Source organism: Frieseomelitta varia, unplaced genomic scaffold (genome assembly GCF_011392965.1).
Source record: "Frieseomelitta varia isolate USP_RPSP 00005682 unplaced genomic scaffold, Fvar_1.2 scaffold_247, whole genome shotgun sequence".
Lineage (NCBI taxonomy): Eukaryota > Metazoa > Arthropoda > Insecta > Hymenoptera > Apidae > Frieseomelitta > Frieseomelitta varia.
This window is the reverse complement of record NW_025109976.1, coordinates 735564-755286: the sequence shown is the minus strand read 5'-3', so window position 1 is coordinate 755286 and position 19723 is coordinate 735564. Positions and strand designations below refer to the sequence as shown.

Below are 19723 nucleotides of genomic sequence, written 5' to 3'. Positions count from 1 at the left end.
CGTGTTCGCACACGAACGGACTGAAAAGGAAAAAGGACACGTTACACTCGCGATCGGAGAAACGTCGTGGATAAGCACATGGCAAACATGTCACTGCCGCAGGATTATACATAGCAGCCGGCGTTCAAGCGGTCCGCGTCGCGATTGCCGGTACGACTAAAAAACCATACGATGACCTCATCACACGAAGTCTGTTCTCCTGTCCGTGTCACAACTAGCCATCCTGGAAACATCGTAACCTCCGTCATTTCCTAGATGCTACTGTTCGTGTTTATTTGGAACATCCTCTTCTTATTTGAAATATCCTGCAAGAGGAAAAAATATCAGAATATTAATTATACGAAATCGCGCGTGTTTTTCGATGTTTCGTGATAATTTTTAAAATACCCGCCTTTTCTGCCCATTTCAATGTAACACTTGACACACAGTATAAACATACGAGATATTATTTTAAAAGGTTTATTAATTATCTTAAAAAGCTTATTATTTTAAAGGCTTAATATCAAACGTATCGAAAATTATAAAATTTTGTTTAATACGAAATTGAAATTCTTATCTTTATGGTTTTGTTCCATATGAAAGGAAGTAATGTCTTTTAAATTATAAATATAGTATACACAATATCGAAAACATAATAAATAATATGTTACATACATAATATTCGTAATTTCATAATTTAAATAATTGCATTCGTAATTCATAATTCATGAAATAAATATATATTTTAAACGTCATATGCTAATCAGAGTAGAATAGTATGGTAAGACATGCGATCGGTAAACGTCACGGTGTAACGTGTGCAAGTGGATCCAAAAGATTTATGAATTATATTGTAAGGCATGTATAATAAGATTTTTTATTGCAATGCCGAATCGTTTTATTAATATTTGTGTATCCTAACAGAAAGACATTTTACGAAGTTTGTGTTTGTTGTGTACGTAAGAGGTTATGTACTGTGCTTAAATATTGAAGAAAAACTCTTCGTAAACGTTATCGCAGTAAGAATGTATGTATTTACATTTAAGTATATTGTTTTCATCGATAATTAACACATATTTGGTTTTAGTTTTTAGTTGAACTATAACAATGTCTTCTAATAAATCTGGCAATGCAAGGAATTTACTTCCATCAAATGTTCAAATAAAAGTAGAACCTGGGACCTCCTTGCCCGTAGCTATACAAAATATTAAGACAGAACCTGGTTTACCAACCACGACTAGATTAACTTCCTTTCGTTTACCAAGAGATTTAACGTTAGGAGGAAACATTAAGACTGAGAAACCTAAGAAAGTGTATATACCAAATTTAAATGCTCAAAGAATAAAGAAAAAGGAGTAAGTTAACTTAACAAAAGGAACTGATGAGTATGTAATCAAGTACATGAATTAATCAAATGATATTTAACTTTTAGGGATGTAACAGTAAATCCTGTAAAGTCTGCAGAAAAGGATCACGTACGTAGAGGACGTAATATTGATAGAGGACGTGACAGAGGACGTGGAAGGGGATCCAGCAATTTGATTCAAGTATATTAGAAATAACTTTAAATCAATAATAAATATAACATTATCTTGCAAAATTTTATATAAAAATATGTTTATAGTCTAGTGGTATCTGGTCCACTGGGATAGTGAATACACCAGTAAAACGCAGTAGTAGTAGTAGTTCTAGAGACATTGATAGGAGCCCTCAAGTATGTTTAGAAAAACCAAAATTAGATCTGAATCGTAGTGTTGATAAAGCTGAAGAGGAAGAAAAAATAAAATTGTTACTAAGAGACGATTTTATTGATGATGGAGATTCTCTAAACATTAAAAATGCACCAGTTCTTCTACCACTAATCAAAGAAGGTTTTTATTGTTATATCATTAATAATTATTCTAAAAATAAATCATACTATAATTTTTACTATATACTATAATTTAAATACTATCAATTTTTATCTACTATAGCAAAGTTATACAAAGAAAATAAAGTACAAGTTGAAGAAGAGCAAGACGAAATAGAAGATAGGAAGCCAATTATTTTAGAAAATGGAGAGGGTAAGCGTAATGTTTCTTTTTCTTTGTTGATTTTTTATGATAATTTCATGATAATTTTATGATAATAATACTTTTAGTATTATCACCAAAGAAGGAACCTAAAATTAAGACATCTAAATCTGGTGAAACGAAAGATGAATTCCTAGATAACATACCTAATATTGTTGAAAATAAAGCAAACTCATATATATTAATGCAGGTAACGATTTCTATTAAAAATAAAATATCATTCATTTTTACTAAATGATTAATATAGTTTCCAGATTGTTTACCAGGTCTAGTAAATGGTGCAGAAAACACTAGACATGATCGGTCAAATATGTCAAATTATGAAAAAGAAAATGAAAGTAAACCTCAAACGGCATTTTGTACTTTAAACAGCTTAAAACCTGGTATTTTAGGAAAATTACAAATTTTGAAATCTGGTAAAACACGTTTGTTATTAGGAGAAAATAATTTAGTTGTTGATGTTGGATCACATCTTACATTTCGGCAGGTACGTATTTAAATAGTAAATGCAAATATTAGATGATATAACTTTAATAATAACTATTGCAGGATCTTATTGCCGCAAAATTGGATACTGAAAATTTAGTCGGTGACTTAATTAACCTAGGTCCAGTTAGCAATATGCTTTTATGTACACCTGACTGGGAGTCAATGTTGGCTAAATTGTAAATCAATTTTTAATATGAATAGATTTTTGTTATATATTTTTTATTATGAAGAATATATAAAGCGTTTACAGGAAAAAGGGAGAAGTTTTAACTTTTTTTAGAAAATTTTTTCAAAATAATTCAACATTATAACTTTATATTTTTAAAATAAATATAATTTAGAAAATTTTATTCTTATATTCTTCTCATATTCTCAATGCGATATAGCCAATGATAAAAAGCACACATCGGAGAATATTAAAATTGATATGCTCTCTTTTCCCCGTAAATCTTTTATACGTGAATGTAATAAATTATATTTGTATTTAATATACAAAATCAAATTTTTTTGAAAATCATGTATTTTCGTTAATACAGTATATACGTGAAAATCATGTCACGTACAAATCCAGTAGTAATTCATAAATCTAAATAAATTTACAATAGTTGTAGAATAAAGTTTATTATATAATTTATGTGAATGAATATCTTAACAAGAGATTGTGATTTCTTGTGAAGTACGCATTTTTCTCCAAGATGTAATTTATACTTTCTTAATTTAATATAAACAAAAATTATTTTTACACAAATTAGATTTACAAATTAAATTCATCACGCTGTGCAAAATGAACATTAATTCGTAAACTTATAAACTACAAAAAAATATCATGTTTTTGCTTAATTGTATTAACTTTGAAAAATGTAACAATCATACACAGAAGTGGCACAAAAAATTACTGTTCCATGGTAGTAACACAAAAGTATACTACTTTTGTTTGCTAATTCAAAAGTACAGCTATTGTATTGAACTTTGTAATTTTAATATTTAAAGTTGGAATTAAATTTTCTGACCTAAAAGACAAATGTTTTACACAAAAACTGTGACACGAGAAAATCCTACTTATTGGTAAAATAATGAACTGAAACGTATCCGTGATGCAAGTGCAGTGTAATAGAGGTACACATGTGACATACCCTTGATAAATTTCACAAGTTCTTAATCACTTGCCTCAATGCTATGTCCTTTTTTCATAGACTTTAATGCTTTTTCGCGAAGCTTTTTTTCTAATTCTTCTGTATTACCTTCACTTACATCAGATTCGTCAGAATCTGCAACCTTCTTCTTTTTATGTTTTCTATGCTTTTTATGCTTCTTGTGTTTCTTGTGCTTTTTATCCTTTTTCTTTTTTTTTTCTTCTACTTCACTTTCCTATAAATGCAAATTGCAGTAATAAAAATGTATCCACATTTCGCAAAAATCAAGTCTTGATAAAATGAACAGTTACCTCTGATTCACTGGTGCTAGTTTTAGTCTTCTTTTTACGTTTCTTCTTCACTTTTTCCTCATCTGAACTGTCATCCGCTTTTTTCTTTTTTTTTGTATCTTTTTCGCCTACTTCCTCATCGTCTGTACTAGAGTCCCGTTTAGATTTTCTCAGTCGTACTTTTCCTTCGTCTTCACTTGTAGAATCCTTTCTTGATTTTCTTGTTCTTGACTTTTCATCTTCCGAAGAGCTATCTCTTCGCTTTCTTGTTTTTTTCGGTTCGTCATCCGAACTTGAATCTTTTTTAGATTTCCGTAATCTTGATCTATCGTCTTCAGTTTTATTTCTTTTTACCTTTTGATCTTCATCCCCCGAAGATGAATCTTTCCTAGATCTTTTTGATTTCTTCGTTTCTTCTTCTAATTCTTTTTTCGGCCGCTTACGAGATTCATTTTCATTGATTTCACGTTTCCTACTATCTTTTCTATCTTTTGCTCGTTCGTCTAATGAATCTGTGGAAATTACTAAGGTTTCAAAATCAGTATTATTAAATTAAAATATTAAAAATTTACCTCCTCGATTCGAGTCTCTCGTCTTTTTGCCTTTTTCCACGTGCTTCCTTTCTTCTTCAGAATCCGAGCTTGAACCTTTATCTGATTTTTCTTCATCCGTAGAAGCTTTCCTAGATTTCCTGGACTTTTCTAATTTTCTTGATTTCTTCTTGCCTACAATCAGAAACAATGTAAATTATTAAAGAAACACAACCATTGCGTGTTTAACTTCTTCCTACCTTCGCTTTCACTATCATTTGAATCTGAAGAACCATCACGTTTTTCTCGCTTTGATTTCTTTGCTACTTCTGTTGGTTTTTTCAAGAGAACTGGTTCCGATGATTTTTGCCCTGATTTCTTATCCTCGGATGCAGTTTTGATCGATTTGATCGACTTGTCATCTTTTTTTAGCGGGAACGTATCTGCGGATGAAAAGCTCGATTCTTCTTTCGGTGATCCTTCTTTATTATCTTCTCTAAAAATAACAAGTAATAAATGTTTAAAGTGAACGATTTTCTTTGTATGTATTAAATATATAGAAAATGTGTTTAAACTTACTTTGATGGTTGTTTAACTTTAACTGCTGCTATAATGTCTTCAGTCTTTTTAAACGGGGATGGGGTTCTTGATAAACTCTTTGAAAACTAGAATCACGGGAAAAGTTACCAATACGAACAGCTACAAACGCATAAATGTATTTTAAGTGCGAATAATTGTCTTGAACTTACTCTGTGTCTAGTTACAGGAAGAGTAGCAGATTGAAGTTTTTTAGGAGAAACGCTGGGATCTGGTTTCTTGATGCTTGCAGGTTCAGTTTTCTTGACGTCCTTTTCGGGTCGTTTGACGGATTCCTCCTTGACAGGCTTCTCTTTTTCTTTACGTTTGTCATCGGCGTGTTCACGATCTCTCTCGCGTTCGCGTTTTTCCTGAGACGATTTCCGCTCTAGTGACTTTCTGCACATAGACAGCAAAAATTATTATTAGAGAAAAAGTAAGAACATTCGTTCACTGCTAAGCAGGAAACACAACGTAGCTGCTTTACGCTCCGACAATCGTAAGGTCTGTAACAAAACGTGAAAGTATGAGATAATCGTTTACTCACCTGGTCACTTCATCCTCATTGCTAGAGGAACTACTTTCGCTACTTTCCGAGCTACTTGACTTAGACCTTCCGTTTCGTAATTCTTTTCGCGATCCCGTATCAGTTGATCTTTTAATTTTTTCATCCACTTTCTTGTCCTTTATCTTCTCCTTAGCATCTCTTGAGCGATCGGGAGATCGTTTTCCATCTCTCGAACGATCCACCGATGACCTTTGATCTTTCGATCTCGATCTACGATCCCTAGTTCTAGATCTTCTATCTCTATCCCTTCTGTCCCTGTCTCTGGAACGGTCCCGCCTACTCGATCTGTCACGAGAGGAAGATCTATCGTACCTGAGGGAACGGTCCCGTCCGTCTGGCGAACGACGTCTGCTGTCACGACGATCTGGAGATCGACGTCTGTCTCTTCTTTCCGATGATCTTCGTCTTCGATCAAGAGATCTTCTTCGGCGCCTATCTCCAGGACTTGGTGATCTGCGACGATATCTTGCCGGACTTCTTCGAGGAGGGCTCCTGTAACAATTACGAATTTGTGGATATATTGACATTTATTTATCTATAGTTCTACGATTTATTACCAACAAATATAATTTTTATCTTACCTTCGCCTACTAGGTGCTCTACGCACTGACGGAGGTCGCATGCTACGACTACCGCTGTATCTGTCCAATCTCTCTCGTTCCCTTTCTCGCTCGCGTTCTCTTCTTCTTTCGCGTTCTCTATCTATGGATCTCCTAAACAGAAGTTCGGAATTCACACTATTGTAATAAATACTTGTGTGTATGTTATATAATACATAACATTTATATTCACCTTCTATTTCTATCTCGAGATCTATCCCGAGACCTATCTCGTGATCTATCCCGTGATCTATCTCGCGATCTGTCTCTGTCCTTAGACCGACCTCTGTCTTTTCGCGGCGTCGGACTTCTTCGTTTAGGAACTGATTTCCTTTCTCGACTCGAGTCACTGTCACTGCCACTGTCATCTTTATTTGTCTTTCTGTACGATCTTTTTGCCTGTACTCCGTCCTTCTTCTTTCTAATTTCGAAATCGTTTTTATCTTTTGCTCCTTTGTCTTCCTCCGATTCGGAACTACTACTTGAACTTGCATCTCGTTTCCTGTTTGAATCGAGATTATCTTTTCTCTTGTCGGGCGATTTTGACCGAGACTTTGACGATCTGGAATCACTCGATTCGGATCTCGATTTTCTAGACTTACTTCTGTCGTTACTCTTCGATCTTGATTTTTTGGATCGTGATCGAGATCTCGAGTGGGACCTCGGAGACTTGGACTTCGTACGTCTCGATTTCGAGCGATCTTGCGATCTGGATTTTGATCGAGATCTGGATCGTCTTGATCTTGACTTGGATCGAGATCGCCTAGATTTCGATGCTGGTGATCGAGAACGACGTGTCTTTGAATCTCGACTTGGTGATTTAGATCTAGATTTTTTGGAGCGGCTTATGGGTGATTTTGATCTAGATCTAGATTTCTTTGCTTTTTCCAGGGTCTCGGGAGATGGAGTACGATTGTTTTTCTTTTTTCCGTCCGCGATGCTCATTAATTTAGCTTGTAATCGGGATATCGCAACAGCGGCTTCCCTGTTGAAACACCTTGATAAATAATCTTTAGAGAGTTTGCCTTCAATCATAAAATATAAATACTTACGGTTTTGTCTTGACTGGCATAAGCGGTATAGCATTTTCAGGTTGAGGTGAATCTTCCCGCTCTACTTTAATCTCGGACATATCTTTCCCGTTGTCCTTAAGCGAATTTTTACTAGGCGATCTCGAAGAAGATCGTCTTTTGCGGCTCGATCTGTCACGATCTCTGTGTCGATCTCTTGATCGACTTCTTTTTCTACAAGTAATAAATACGTGCATTTTTCCATGCATTCTTAATGTTATGCAACAGTAATATTTTATAAACTCAAGAAAATACCTGTCTCTATCACGATCTCTACTTCGATCTCTCCGACGCTCCTTCGAAGAACCACGTTCCTTTTCTTCTTTTTTTATCTTATTTTCTGCTTCATCTTTCTCCTTCTCCCTCTCCTTTTCCTTCTCTTTCTCCGCTAAAGAAGCTTGGAGTTTCTCTTGCTCTTCCTAATTACACAAATCACTTACTTATAGATAAGCATAAAACTGAATTGCATGCATTAGAAGCATTCATTCAATTGAACATTTTACTGAACGTCAAAATCTAGTTACTCAATTGTTTTGAAATCGTCAGACTAGTTCATACAGTACTGAGAATATAAAAATTGATAATTACCAAACGTTTTTTAATTTGATCTTTTTTTTGTTGCAAGAAAGCCTCTGGAATGCCCGTTACACTTTCCTGAGCAGAGACCAAAAGGTCCCATAATTCACCCATGAAAGATCGAGCATTCCTTCCATTCAGGAAACCTGTGAGGTTGATCTGCATTTTTCGGGGGTCAGGAAACTGTAAAACATACAGTATCTTTTTTTATTTTTCTGCGCAGATGTAATTTGATCATCACGATTGGGTAGAAGTTGAGTTCTATATAATTTCGGCGCGAGATTAAACATTACAACATCCGTCTCTCTACGTCGATACTAACTGCTTTTCCCCCTCGAAAAAGCAGATATTTATATTTCTAATATACCTTACCATCAACAGTAAATAGCTCGCTTCACGTCTGCACTAATATGTAATATGCTAAGAAGAAAAAAAAGTATTATACTCATTGATAAACGCACACGTAGCACAGATACATTGATACCTTCTCAATTTAATAATAACACTAAAGTAGATGCTGAAATTCCTATAGAAATATGTTGAAAGTGTTAACTGAAAATGAAAGGATTAATTTGGAATAGAAGGAACACCGTTCCACCAACCTGTGATGTTGACAAAGAGTGTCAAACCGAGTAGAGATACCTCCGGCATCGTCCACCATCGTCAATGACATCTCCGGCATTGACTGTATGTCTGAAGAATCATTAACTGGAGAACAGACCTGCATGGCATGTAACGATCCTCCATCCCTCGGAATGTTGATGGAAGGCTCGAAGAACGAAGAAACCTGCATCACGGGAGTATCCACCATGTGCGTCGCTCGTCCTTGCGTGAGAAGACCGCAGCATCTTGGCAGACAGCGTGAGGAGTCCCTTCCACTTCAGTTCGAAGTGTCGATTATCGGTAGACACCCAGGAATCGAAAGCAACAGCGCAGCTTTCGTAGTTTGGAGAGTAACCACCTCAAACGAGGCAGTCACGAAGCAGTCACGAGGCAGTCACGAGGCAGTCGCGAAGCAATCACGAAGCAGTCATGAAGTAGTCACGAGGAAGAGGCGAAAATGATGATCAGCGCAGACAGTAGATGACGCAGTTGCAGCAACGAAGACAACTGTAGAATGGTAGACGGTAGGCGGGCAGAAGCTCCGTACAAAGGTGAGAAGAACAGGAACAGGACGATGCGACGAGATTATTGCGAATATGTCGGCTCCTCTGGCGATGGTGAACCGGAGCTGGCTGAACTGCTGACGCTGAAGTTTCAGCAGTGTTCTAAGACGACGTTGACATACCAGCTGGCATCAGCTAGCGTTGACGGCTGATAGAAAGGCGGCCAATCGGATGCAGAGAGGAGCACATCCGAATGCCATTTGGACAATAGGGTTGAGCCCCACCAACGGTCTCTACTTATACTAACGGGGAATTCAAACATATATGATAAAACATTCATTTTAAATGTTACAATGTTGCAGGATCAGCTACATCAGATTTTTCGTTGATATAGGATATAGCTTGGAGTGGATACTTAAGATCAATAAATATAGGATACACAGGATGTAGAGGTACAATGATGTATTATCAAAATTTAAGAAAAAAAAAAAAAAAAAGAAAAAACAATGAGGCAAATATGACTATTTATGGTTTCTGCCTCCTTGCTTTTCATCTCCAAAGTCAGCACATTGTGCAGATTTTGGATGATAGTATTTGTAACTGGTACAAAACATTGTGCTGAAATAATGTGTATTTATCGATTTCCTATGATGAGGGGAAAAAGCCAAGTGAACGCGTTTCATACTCTATATTAATAATTCACAATCTCTTAAACCTAATTATATTTAGACTGATTTAGTGTAACAAACTTCTTACCTTTTCTTCCAGTTGATTATACACAAATTCTACCACTACATCATCTTCCATCCCTAAAATCTGAGTAATCTTCGTAGTTATCCATGGTTTAATAACATCCAGCTTCACTTTGCTCATATCAACCTGAGAATAAAGTATACTTTGTACATGAGCATGAAAGTTAATAAAGTCAACTAACATAACCAAATATCGGACTTTAGATATTTACTTTCTGCGTTAGGGAATCTCCAAACTTCATTTGTTTAAGAAGTTTCTTCTCTTTATCACTGAACCTCGTGTCCTGTGACGCAGTAGTCCCCTGTAATTCAGCAATTGAGATTTGGAAGATATCGAAAAATCATAATTAAAACTAGCTCGAGACATGCTTTTTTTTATAAACCAAAGGCTGAATTTACCGTGTACATCATCTTGATAATGGGCAAATATTTGCACGATGTTCAACGTTGACTGGTGACTGTTCACTTTCTTTCTCCTACAATAATTGAGAGAATATAAATCACAGCAACACGTCGTTGAATTCTGCGTTCTTTTCTATTTGTAAAATCTTGTATAGTTTTGTATGTACAAGTATCAAACGTTAGAACGGACGCGGACGCACAATAGACCAATCCACTAATATGGCGACGATCCCGTTGAAACAGGAAGTTGAAGTTGCCTAGAAATAAACAGTGCTGCCACTCGTAAATGTTGCCAACATCTTCGAGTGATTCCATTCCGATTTCAATTGTATCATCGTATTTTAAAAGTTAAACGATTCAGTATCTATCGGTAATATAACGGGAGAATAGTTTGGCTCTAGTACGTAAAAAAATCAATAGAAAGTTGAGATAAAAATCAGCGCAACTTCCGTCGTGCATGTGCGTTTCAATAAGTATTTCATAGCGCGTTTTCAAAGTAGAGAGGGAACAATTCAAATACTTTCGTTTTGACGGAAGACTATTGACTAAGACTGTTTTACTGATGGATGTTTTCCTGAATCATATATATATATATATATACATATCTGCTTATTTCTTCCGGGTTTTTAACCGGCTGTTAGCCATGTTTATGTTTTTAGTACCGTTAGTCGCTGAAAATAGATTTCAAAGGTACGTATTATTTATACCTGTTTCCTTTAAACGAATCGTACGCCGATTCGAAATTGTTCGCTTGTTTTTAACAGATGGATACAAAGGATACCAAGGTGTATGGTTGGATGAAAGATTCATTTACACGACTCGTCGTAATTTAGTAATAAATTATAAATATATACTTGCATATTACAACTATAAATACAAGAGATGACATGCGATATGAAAGAATTGTTCGTTCTTCATATTCCGGCGTTTCTTGATTTATCACTTTTCCCCCCGTACGGCACTGGCACAGAATGATTTACGAATTCGTGACTCGTATTCAATTTATACATCCGTTGTATTAAGAAAAATCATCGATCGACAATTAACATTACGTAGGAGAATTGTTACATGTATTTCAACTGAGATATTTGAATTTCAGAATTGGTACGACGTTGTAAAATAATTGCGTAGGAAACTCGCAAGCACCGTAGAAAATGAATAGCCGATCGAAGGAATACATCAGAAGAACTGCGGATAATTAAGTGGAACGGCATGAATGAGCGATACGAGTCAGCTACTTTTGGGTGCTACATGGATCTCGCCTATGAAATAACCAACTGAAGTAAATCGAGGTGAAGGGTCCCGCAAAGCGTGTAACGGTACATTATACTCATCGGAATTCATGGTACGGTCCATTCGTACCGCGACTGCACGTCCATCCTGTTTGTCGGTACGATTCCAACGCGAGCTTTCAGAGTCCGGTTCTGAGAAGCATAAACAGGCCAGTGACGCATCTTAGCAGCGATTCAACCGACTCCAATACGGGAATAAGCATGATCCTTTCAAAGATCTCGCTTTGTACCGCGCGAAAGAAGATCGCGCGACTTTCTACGGTTTCCAACATATGGAACCTATAACTCTACCGTTGTGGAATTAGTTTCTTCGTTCTGCACAATGATGAGAGATTCCTTTTTTTTTTTTTTTTTTTTTTAATATACGTATCCGCGAGAGTTATAATACGTAGCGGAAAATGAAGTCGAGATTGGAACTTTCGTTCGCTTAATGATCCAGTCGTCTGCGTTTTGCATTAGATCAAATTGACTCAATAAATTGAACTAATTCCACCGGATTATCTTGTAAGAAGTGAAACAGAACGAACGACGTAACGATGCCGAGTTGAAGAGCCGGAGAACGCATTAACGACGTTTCCGCCTCATAACGACGCGGTTAATCCAAATGATATAACTTTTACGATACCTTTTGAAAGAATTTCTCGCCTATACTTCTCGCGGAGCACTGTTACAAGCTGTTCTATACACCTGCTCGAAACCGGCTCGTGAGCAGGTCTAGTGAACTCGATTGGATTCCGAGACCGGATTCCGCGAAACGACCGCCGCTGCTCCGATTTGTTTTTTCACGCTGAAATAACTTCTTCTAACTTATTTTCTTCGTCTTTTACACTTCGTCTTCTTTTTTTTTTTTTTTTCTCGCACGACGACGTAAGAAAAACGACGATAAAAGAGCCGACGCACCACTATACGACCGTGAAGCGCGCCTTTTGCAAACAGATCGACGCTAACAGTTCATGAATTCAGTTTGTGATAGAAGAGTTATAGTGAGAAGCCTAAATTATCTATGACTCTCGGAGCCATCAAGAATTTCCAAAGAAATTCGTGATCGCAGCGAAAAGGAGGAGTTCCATCAGCCTCTGCTGGAAAGACGTTCCCCGCGGTAATTGAAGAACGAACTAGAAAAGCTGACCGGCCCATGGTCAACGTTATTACAACCCCGTCGTGCGAGAGAGTCGTGCGCCATCGCAGCGAGTTCGCAGGGAAGATCGTTCGTACAGCAGATTTCTCCCGAGAAATCAATTCTCCAGCGACTTCAATACTGGTTTCAGCATTCTTTGCTAGGTCCGTCAAAGAGGTTACTAGGTTCTTCGGCGAGGTTGTTCGAGCTGTGGGGTCACCTTCCACCGATTCGTCACGATCGACGCTGAGATGTACACCGGTGACGATCACTCGATGTTGATCACTGTACAGGGTTCGACGAACGTTTAAAAAGTTGGAACGGCCGGTGGCTCCGACGTGGCGCTCGCCGAATTTCTCGGTTTGCACACGCAACCGCTCTCCACCAGCACGTAATCTTGACCGGTCAAGGTCACCGGCCCAAGCGGGATCACTAGAAACAGATACGGCACGTACGTCTGCGTGCACTCGCCGTGGACCACGTCGCACTCTTTCGATCTAGAACAATGCAACGTTCACGTTTTTTTATGCTGTGCGACGAAGAAAGAAGAGAGAGAGAGAGAGAGAGAGAGAGAGAGAGAGGAAGAAAGAAATTAATATCGAATTCTTGGCTTTGTCATCAGAGCGTTTCAATTTTTGTCGAGATTCTCAACTAGATATTAATTCGATTACTTCGATTTTTGACAATTTCGACTGATGTGCACATGATAGAAGATATATAATATAGATTTCTTCGTTTTGCAGCTTATCGTAAAGTAACGAGTTTGTCATAATTTATTTGTAGCGCAATGTGTCATAAATACTAGTCTAAAAGAGTTTCAAAAGTAGGCCTTGTCCTGGTCAGACCTGTTCGGCCCGCTGTGCCACATTTGAATCGATACGACTAACTAGCAGGTCTCGTTGAATTTCAATTGAAATCATGTCGTTTGTATTTACAGATCGCAATCGAACGTGCTAAGAAAGTAACAGTGGATAATACAGTCTGATACTCACTCGCAAACTTCGAACACGACCTGCTGCAGAAGGTCGGGGAATTTTTGCACAATGGTAACAGGTTGACCGCTGGTTAGGCTGACTCCGTACATAGGCGCGGTGGTGTTGTACCTGGTTTTGCATAATCTGGCTGGCGAGCCACATGCCTCCTTCGAGGAAAATCCTCTACCTGGAAGCAAATCCGTTATGTCGCATAAAACAGGTAATGCATTTCTTAATATTCTGGTCCAAAAGTTCTGTCTGTCTCTAAGAGTGACTTAGCTTCCTTTAAACGATGGCGTTAGAGATGGTCGTGCAAAAGAATTCTCAAGAGTTACGTAAAAGAATTTGAAAAAAAAAAAAAAAAAAGAAGAAGTTAGATATCGCTAACGATCAAATAGGAAGAGGTAGTTCGTTTACGAGAGTGACGCCCTTTCTTTGGAATTCTGTCGGTTCGTGTGTTCGAAACGACGAGTGGGTCGCCAGTGTCCCGTTATGAGCAGAACGAGCGATAACTGTATTGGCCGGATAACACGGTGCCTTATTACCGTCCTCTTACACCATCGAGCCATTATCTAAAGGACGGAGAATCGATTCTGATGAACGATACCTTTCGAGTCACAGGCTAATGCATTTTTCGCCGACAGCGAAACGATAATCGCCCGATGCGACGAGCCACGAATTTCAAAGGTATTTGTCGAGTGTATGCGAGCAGCGGGTGATGTTCGGTTGGAATCGGGTTTTCGTGTCATAAGGACAGCTGCATAATTCAAGGCTACAAAGTGCCGGTACATCGCGCAACCGGTTGTTCCGATTTTTGTGGATTTTTCAGCATGCTTCTGGCGTACAAAAGTGATTTTGTAGGTGTCTTAGAAACATTTGAGCCGAGACTGAGGAATCCTTGCAAATAAATCGATAACATTGTAATCTCTTTAGAGCACGCGAGCGATTTAAGCGTTCCATCTTTGTTATCCTAGAGGATCTAAAGAAAGCTTAGAATAAAGGAAACCTTAAATGAAACAATTCGACATTGTCCATTTATCTTCATATATAGAATAATCTGCTGTTGTTTCTTATAAATCGTATCCAATCAGTAATTGCGGAAACGTCCTATATATTGTAATTATGTGAGAATATTTAACGAAGAAACGACACTATGAAATGCATAATACCGGTTACGGTACAATAACCTCGCAAAGTGTAGGTGAACGGATGATAATATTCCGAAAGAGCAACTGCAATAATTATAATACAACAACGGCAGAGCGAAATGCGCCTTATTATAAGTGCGCGGCATTACATTATACACAGCGGAGTATGTAGATGAGCTATTACATAAGATTATATTTGGACAAAGTACTAGTCGCAGGATAAATAAATTACAGAGGTGTTCAACGAGGATGTGGGTTATAGTTGTCCGTAATTATTCGTCATTCAGGTAACCGGCTCGACTACTGTTGCGCTTCAAACAAGAGGGACAAGTTCGTCTTCCGCGTGTTTTCAAAGCAAGCCACGTCCTCCGCTAGATCGTGATCCGTTAAATTATCGTACCAGCCGTATAGAAAACGTTCGCCGCTTCCAAAACGCGATTTTGAACGCGGTCGTGAATTTCTCCAAAGAGGTGGAAGCTATTAATCTACTTTCGACGGTGGGGGGGAAAAAAAGCAGAGAATTGGAACTCACCGTTTCGCGAAGATTCGGCAATCGAGTAATCTCCATGAGCGATCTTGTAATTGTGAAGCAGAGCCTGTCTGGTTAATTCAGGATCGATAGTTCGAGGCTGACGGGACCTGGCCATCCGACTGTTCGTCCAAAGATTCTTGTAACTTCTCGATATCGCGGCACTACGGCAGTCGTTCGTTTTGATAAGGGCATCGCAAATACAGCAAACATCGTTTAATTCTTGATTGGTATCATTGGGCCATTAATGCGTTAATATTCATGAAATATGTGAAAAATATGTAGACTCGTTATAATAATTAGTACATAAAGCAATCTTTTAGGTTTCAGATTTTATTTTGTCGAATTTGCATATCCGCAAATCTACTTGTGAGAGAGAGAGAGAAAGAAAGAGAGAGAGAGAACACTTACGTCGGATACTCCATGTTATTTGGTCCTATACAGTCAGCTGGATCCGTGAGTGCGTCTCCCCATACATATTTCAAGCCTAACCCGTTCCCTTCGCATTTTTTCGCCCCGTATACATGGGCGCATGCAGTGATAACGAGAATCAGACCGAGGTACCTGGACATCTGAAAATTACAGCGAGGAAACGACACCATGAGAACAGCATGCTCGAACGAATTAATCGTTGGCTGTTGCTAATTAATTTGGAAACATAGCCGAGCATTTCAGTCGATAAATTAGCTAGGTCGAATTATATTATGGCAACAATAGCCGTTTCGTATACCGTGAAACGAAAGCATGGCAACGGATGGATAGTTTCACGTAAACGAGAGATAGATTCAAAAACGCGGATATATTACGCCAGTGAGCAACATCTCACGAATAAAACAGTCGGAACTGACATTCACTTTGAAACTTTATTAGAACCTAGTACGAGAGGACCCTGTTGTGCACCGGGACGAAAAAAGGTGTGAGTGAACGCGCGATCTTGGAACTCGAGTTCGCACGAGGTCAAGAGCAAAAGTAAACGACATTGAGTCTGCTCATTCACGCGTCACATATATACAAAAATCCACCGAATCATTTCGAATATCAATGGAACTGTTCTTGCACGTTTACAGAACCATTTAGACAGCAGTCTTGTTTCAAAGGCGTGTTCCACGATATAGACAGAAGTGCAATTAATAAGTTAGTAGAGGAATTGTTAAAAAATCTACAAGTACAACGTTTCGAAAACTGGAATAACACTCAATAATACTCGTGCTGGAATATATACTTTCCATTACGCATGTATAAGTAACTGTACGCACGCTTCAACGTTTTCAATCTAACGCGAGCATTTAACGATTGACTCCTGATCTATCATTATCATTTCCTTCTGACAGACGCTTCATGACAGAGATTCCGTTTCACGGGCTGTTAACGCGTACAGCAAAGAGACGACCGAGCGAGTGAACATTTCTTTTTTCCCTTTCGAGCCTCACGAACGATGAAAATCGTCCGGACAACACGAGAGAGTGACGACCATACGCAATTAGGAATGACAATTAGCGGAGTGTACGTGAGCAGTAAGACTGACAATTAGCGGAGCGTATAGAGTTCGGGGTTTCTAGGTTGCCAGATCCATATATAACTTCCGCCGTATGTATTTCATGTCGTTAATCAAATACGAGTGAAAGCATTACGACAGCATGCGGCTAATAACGTGTTCGATGCTCACAGTTTCGAGTATGTACTTTTCGCAAAATTTTATTATCGAGAGAGCTTGATATTCGATCTGGTTTTCGGATTGGTCGATCGGTCGCACGGTTTCTCAAGCTGGAGGTCATCGTGGCAGAAAATTGCGGTTTGATGTTTGGCCAAGTGATAAATTGCGCGTGGGAAAAGGAAAGCAAGAAAATCATTAATGGGTAGCACTCAAGGCTGGTCATTGGCCGTGACTGGTATCGCGCGTCTATTTCTTCAGGAAGCGCTGCCCACTTTTAGCATTCGTTCTTCCTACACTGCAGGAAACGTAAAACTGAAACACATACATATTATCGTCCGTAATACCAGCAGCAGTATTCCAAATGCCTCGTATTACACCGTGCGAATCGAACAAAGTGGATATTTCTATATATCTCTCTCGAGTCAAGAAATAGGAACGTACGTTTATTTTTATATTTCGTTCGAACTTGAGCCGGGATGTGATAAACTCAACTCTGAAATAATTAGATAACGGAGAAAGAGTAACTAAAACAATATGGTGCTCTTAAAAAGAAAGAAGACTAACTTGATAATTGGAAGAAGTATTTCGATCGCGTGATAAGGACAAATATCTATGGGAATACCGTGGTCGCGTTTCGCTGGATTACATAACGGCGATCCTGCGAAAAAGGCGAGACCGAGCGCAGCCAAGAGAGACCTGTGAGAATCGCCTGAACTTGGTAGAGCCAAGAGTTCGTGGATTCGCGGTAATTTAGGATCACCAAGAACAATTATTCGTGCCGCAACTTCTCACGTTGTTGAGCGGCTCTTTTTTTCCCAGTGCTGGTCCGGGAGAGTACTGTTAATATGCTAACACGTCGCGGGAATAATTAACAAGCTATCTCCGATCGTGGAAACAGTCGGTTAGAATTGAAACGAGCTAGGCTCGTTCAACTGGAGTTGCGAATCAGCGAGGAAGTTCGAACGATTAGATGTAGCGCGAGAATTGGTAGGTAAAATAAACTCGATGAAATATGACATAAGGAGAAAAAAGGCCGAGGAAAAACCGTGCTTCCGGCATCGAGGAGAGAATTTCTCATGGACCATGAGCGTGTCATGCGGTTGCTTCTAACGGTAAAGATGAATCGTCCAAAACGCTCTTTTCTCTCGCCCCGCTCGTTCTATATCGAACATTTATTCATCCTTCGGGTCTCTGTTAACGGTACAGCGATTTCGGTACTTCGTTTTATGAATAAATTATAACTGTCGTGGAGTTATTACGAGTAGTCTGGAATCTCTTCGGCCTCCTTGTTGAGGAGTCTCGTTTATCGTTTATCTTTACGTGACAAAGCGCACATGACAACTCCGCGTAAATTATCCAATGGTCAATTGCAATTTCATTCTGGCAGATTTACGCAATGAACGATCGTTTCCTCGTTGCATTGGGAGCAAATATTCTTGATGACTAAAAAGTAACTGTGACTCCGAACGGAATAACATAGTGAAGTTAGAAAAACGCAAGACTGTGCAAGAAAAAGTAACTCGAGGCGGCATGTTTAAATGTATGCCTCAGATTTTAAGATCTCGAGGAATCTTGGCAATTGGACTACGATCATCACTTTTAAAATCCTCCGCTATCTGTGTAATTGCTTGAAATGTTTCTTAAAATTGATTTTAATCTTTCCCTGACGCTGGAAGATCAATGTGAAAAAAATCTAATTAGAAATCACAAACTCAAAGTTAAATCTTGCAGTTTCGGAGCATAGTTGATCTATTTTTAGATTAGAGATCGGTACGGGTATTATTTAATTTGTAAAAGTTTATAAACTTTCGGGTCGCTATATTCTATATATACCGTTTTCCGATTTTATATTCAGTCATGAAAATTGGTAATTACTATCTGTTACAGGGTACATAGAATGTCACTCACCGTGAGAAAGACCGTTTCCAACACTGTGCGCTTGAATTCTTATCTCGGTCCGTTCGACAATGTGATCGGTTACACGCGTTACATGAATCGGTCGCAATGTTCGGATTTAAGAAAGAAGAGAATCGAAACGGGGGCACACGAGTTCCTTAAACACTGTTCATGTCACCACACCGGATGTCGTGGGGTCGAACACCTCCGTCTTCACAGGTGGATGTCTAGAGGTTGACTGTAGAATCGTAAGTAACCGCTCTCTGTGCTCTGGTAGAGCCAAGGAAAAAGAGGGGATGAGACAAGGAATATCGGCCCCTCGAAATCTTTTTTTTTTCTTTTTAGAGAGAGAACGAAAGAAGGTAAATAAGAGCATCCCTCTTTTTCCTCTGTATTTTGTCAAAAGGCAAACTGTTGAATGCATGCTTTTCCTCTCCTCCAGAGTTATTTTTTACACAAAAATAAACTTATGTATTAAAAATATTGATAGGATTTACGGAAGTTAAAACAACAGTACAATTATTTGGTGTACATTGTCTTTACGTGTAGTTATTCCGCGACAATGTATTATAAAAGTACATATTTTCAAATGAACGGTAATAAAGTGCAACAGATTTCGTATGCTCGGGTTTATTTGCATTGGTACTGTATTTTTTCGAGTGCTTGCAATCAGGAGTGGTTTCCATATGTATAAACTCTACCGCACACTCATACAATTACAATTTTTATAAATAATTGTCGATTTATAAATTGTATTCATATTTTGTAATACATTCAAATTGTATTTCATATTTTGAATCTTTTATTAAGATATTATATATGGAGGATCTTATTGCTAATTATAAAAAAGGCAATGATAAAATGTATTTATATTCGAAACTATAAATTATATACTACATTGCATAAATGTCCGAAAATCGGAACCTAAAACTGGTGGTTATCGAGAGGTGATATAGATTCTAAATGCAGAT

General features: G+C 38.1%; 4 protein-coding genes across 11 annotated transcripts; 2 read left to right on the top strand and 2 right to left on the bottom strand.

The window, feature by feature from the left end:
• The first annotated feature begins 693 nt into the window (after positions 1–693).
• On the top strand, positions 694–3468 carry LOC122528212 (DNA-directed RNA polymerase III subunit RPC4). 2 transcript variants are annotated; one of them, XM_043653108.1, is made up of 9 exons: positions 695–832; positions 904–1006; positions 1067–1334; positions 1412–1526; positions 1604–1850; positions 1953–2042; positions 2120–2241; positions 2299–2538; positions 2601–3468. In XM_043653108.1, the coding sequence occupies exons 3-9, from the start codon at positions 1087–1089 to the stop codon at positions 2718–2720; spliced, it is 1182 nt and encodes a 393-aa protein (XP_043509043.1). In that variant the 5' UTR covers positions 695–832; positions 904–1006; positions 1067–1086; the 3' UTR covers positions 2721–3468. The 2 variants fall into 2 exon arrangements, with proteins under 2 accessions (XP_043509044.1, XP_043509043.1); XM_043653109.1 differs by having other exon boundaries at positions 694–998.
• Positions 2870–12141, bottom strand: LOC122528208 (serine/arginine repetitive matrix protein 1). 7 transcript variants are annotated; one of them, XM_043653095.1, is made up of 16 exons: positions 12060–12141; positions 10140–10216; positions 9953–10042; positions 9745–9867; positions 7895–8065; positions 7562–7725; positions 7289–7480; positions 6430–7221; positions 6219–6350; positions 5617–6129; positions 5243–5468; positions 5073–5158; positions 4754–4989; positions 4536–4688; positions 3985–4487; positions 2870–3908 (listed from the first exon to the last, which is right to left on the bottom strand). In XM_043653095.1, the coding sequence occupies exons 2-16, from the start codon at positions 10149–10151 to the stop codon at positions 3696–3698; spliced, it is 3606 nt and encodes a 1201-aa protein (XP_043509030.1). In that variant the 5' UTR covers positions 10152–10216; positions 12060–12141; the 3' UTR covers positions 2870–3695. The 7 variants fall into 7 exon arrangements, with proteins under 7 accessions (XP_043509030.1, XP_043509031.1, XP_043509029.1 ...); XM_043653096.1 differs by lacking the exon at positions 12060–12141 and adding an exon at positions 10310–10328; XM_043653094.1 differs by lacking the exon at positions 12060–12141 and having other exon boundaries at positions 10140–10397.
• On the bottom strand, positions 10965–18904 carry LOC122528213. Its single transcript, XM_043653110.1, has 5 exons — positions 18765–18904; positions 15614–15774; positions 15206–15366; positions 13544–13712; positions 10965–13048 (listed from the first exon to the last, which is right to left on the bottom strand). The coding sequence occupies exons 2-5, from the start codon at positions 15772–15774 to the stop codon at positions 12859–12861; spliced, it is 681 nt and encodes a 226-aa protein (XP_043509045.1). The 5' UTR covers positions 18765–18904; the 3' UTR covers positions 10965–12858.
• On the top strand, positions 16540–18990 carry LOC122528215. The gene is made up of 2 exons (XM_043653113.1): positions 16540–16705; positions 18744–18990. Exons 1-2 carry the CDS (start codon positions 16638–16640, stop codon positions 18988–18990), a joined length of 315 nt encoding a protein of 104 aa, XP_043509048.1. The 5' UTR covers positions 16540–16637.
• Positions 18991–19723: the final 733 nt, after the last annotated feature.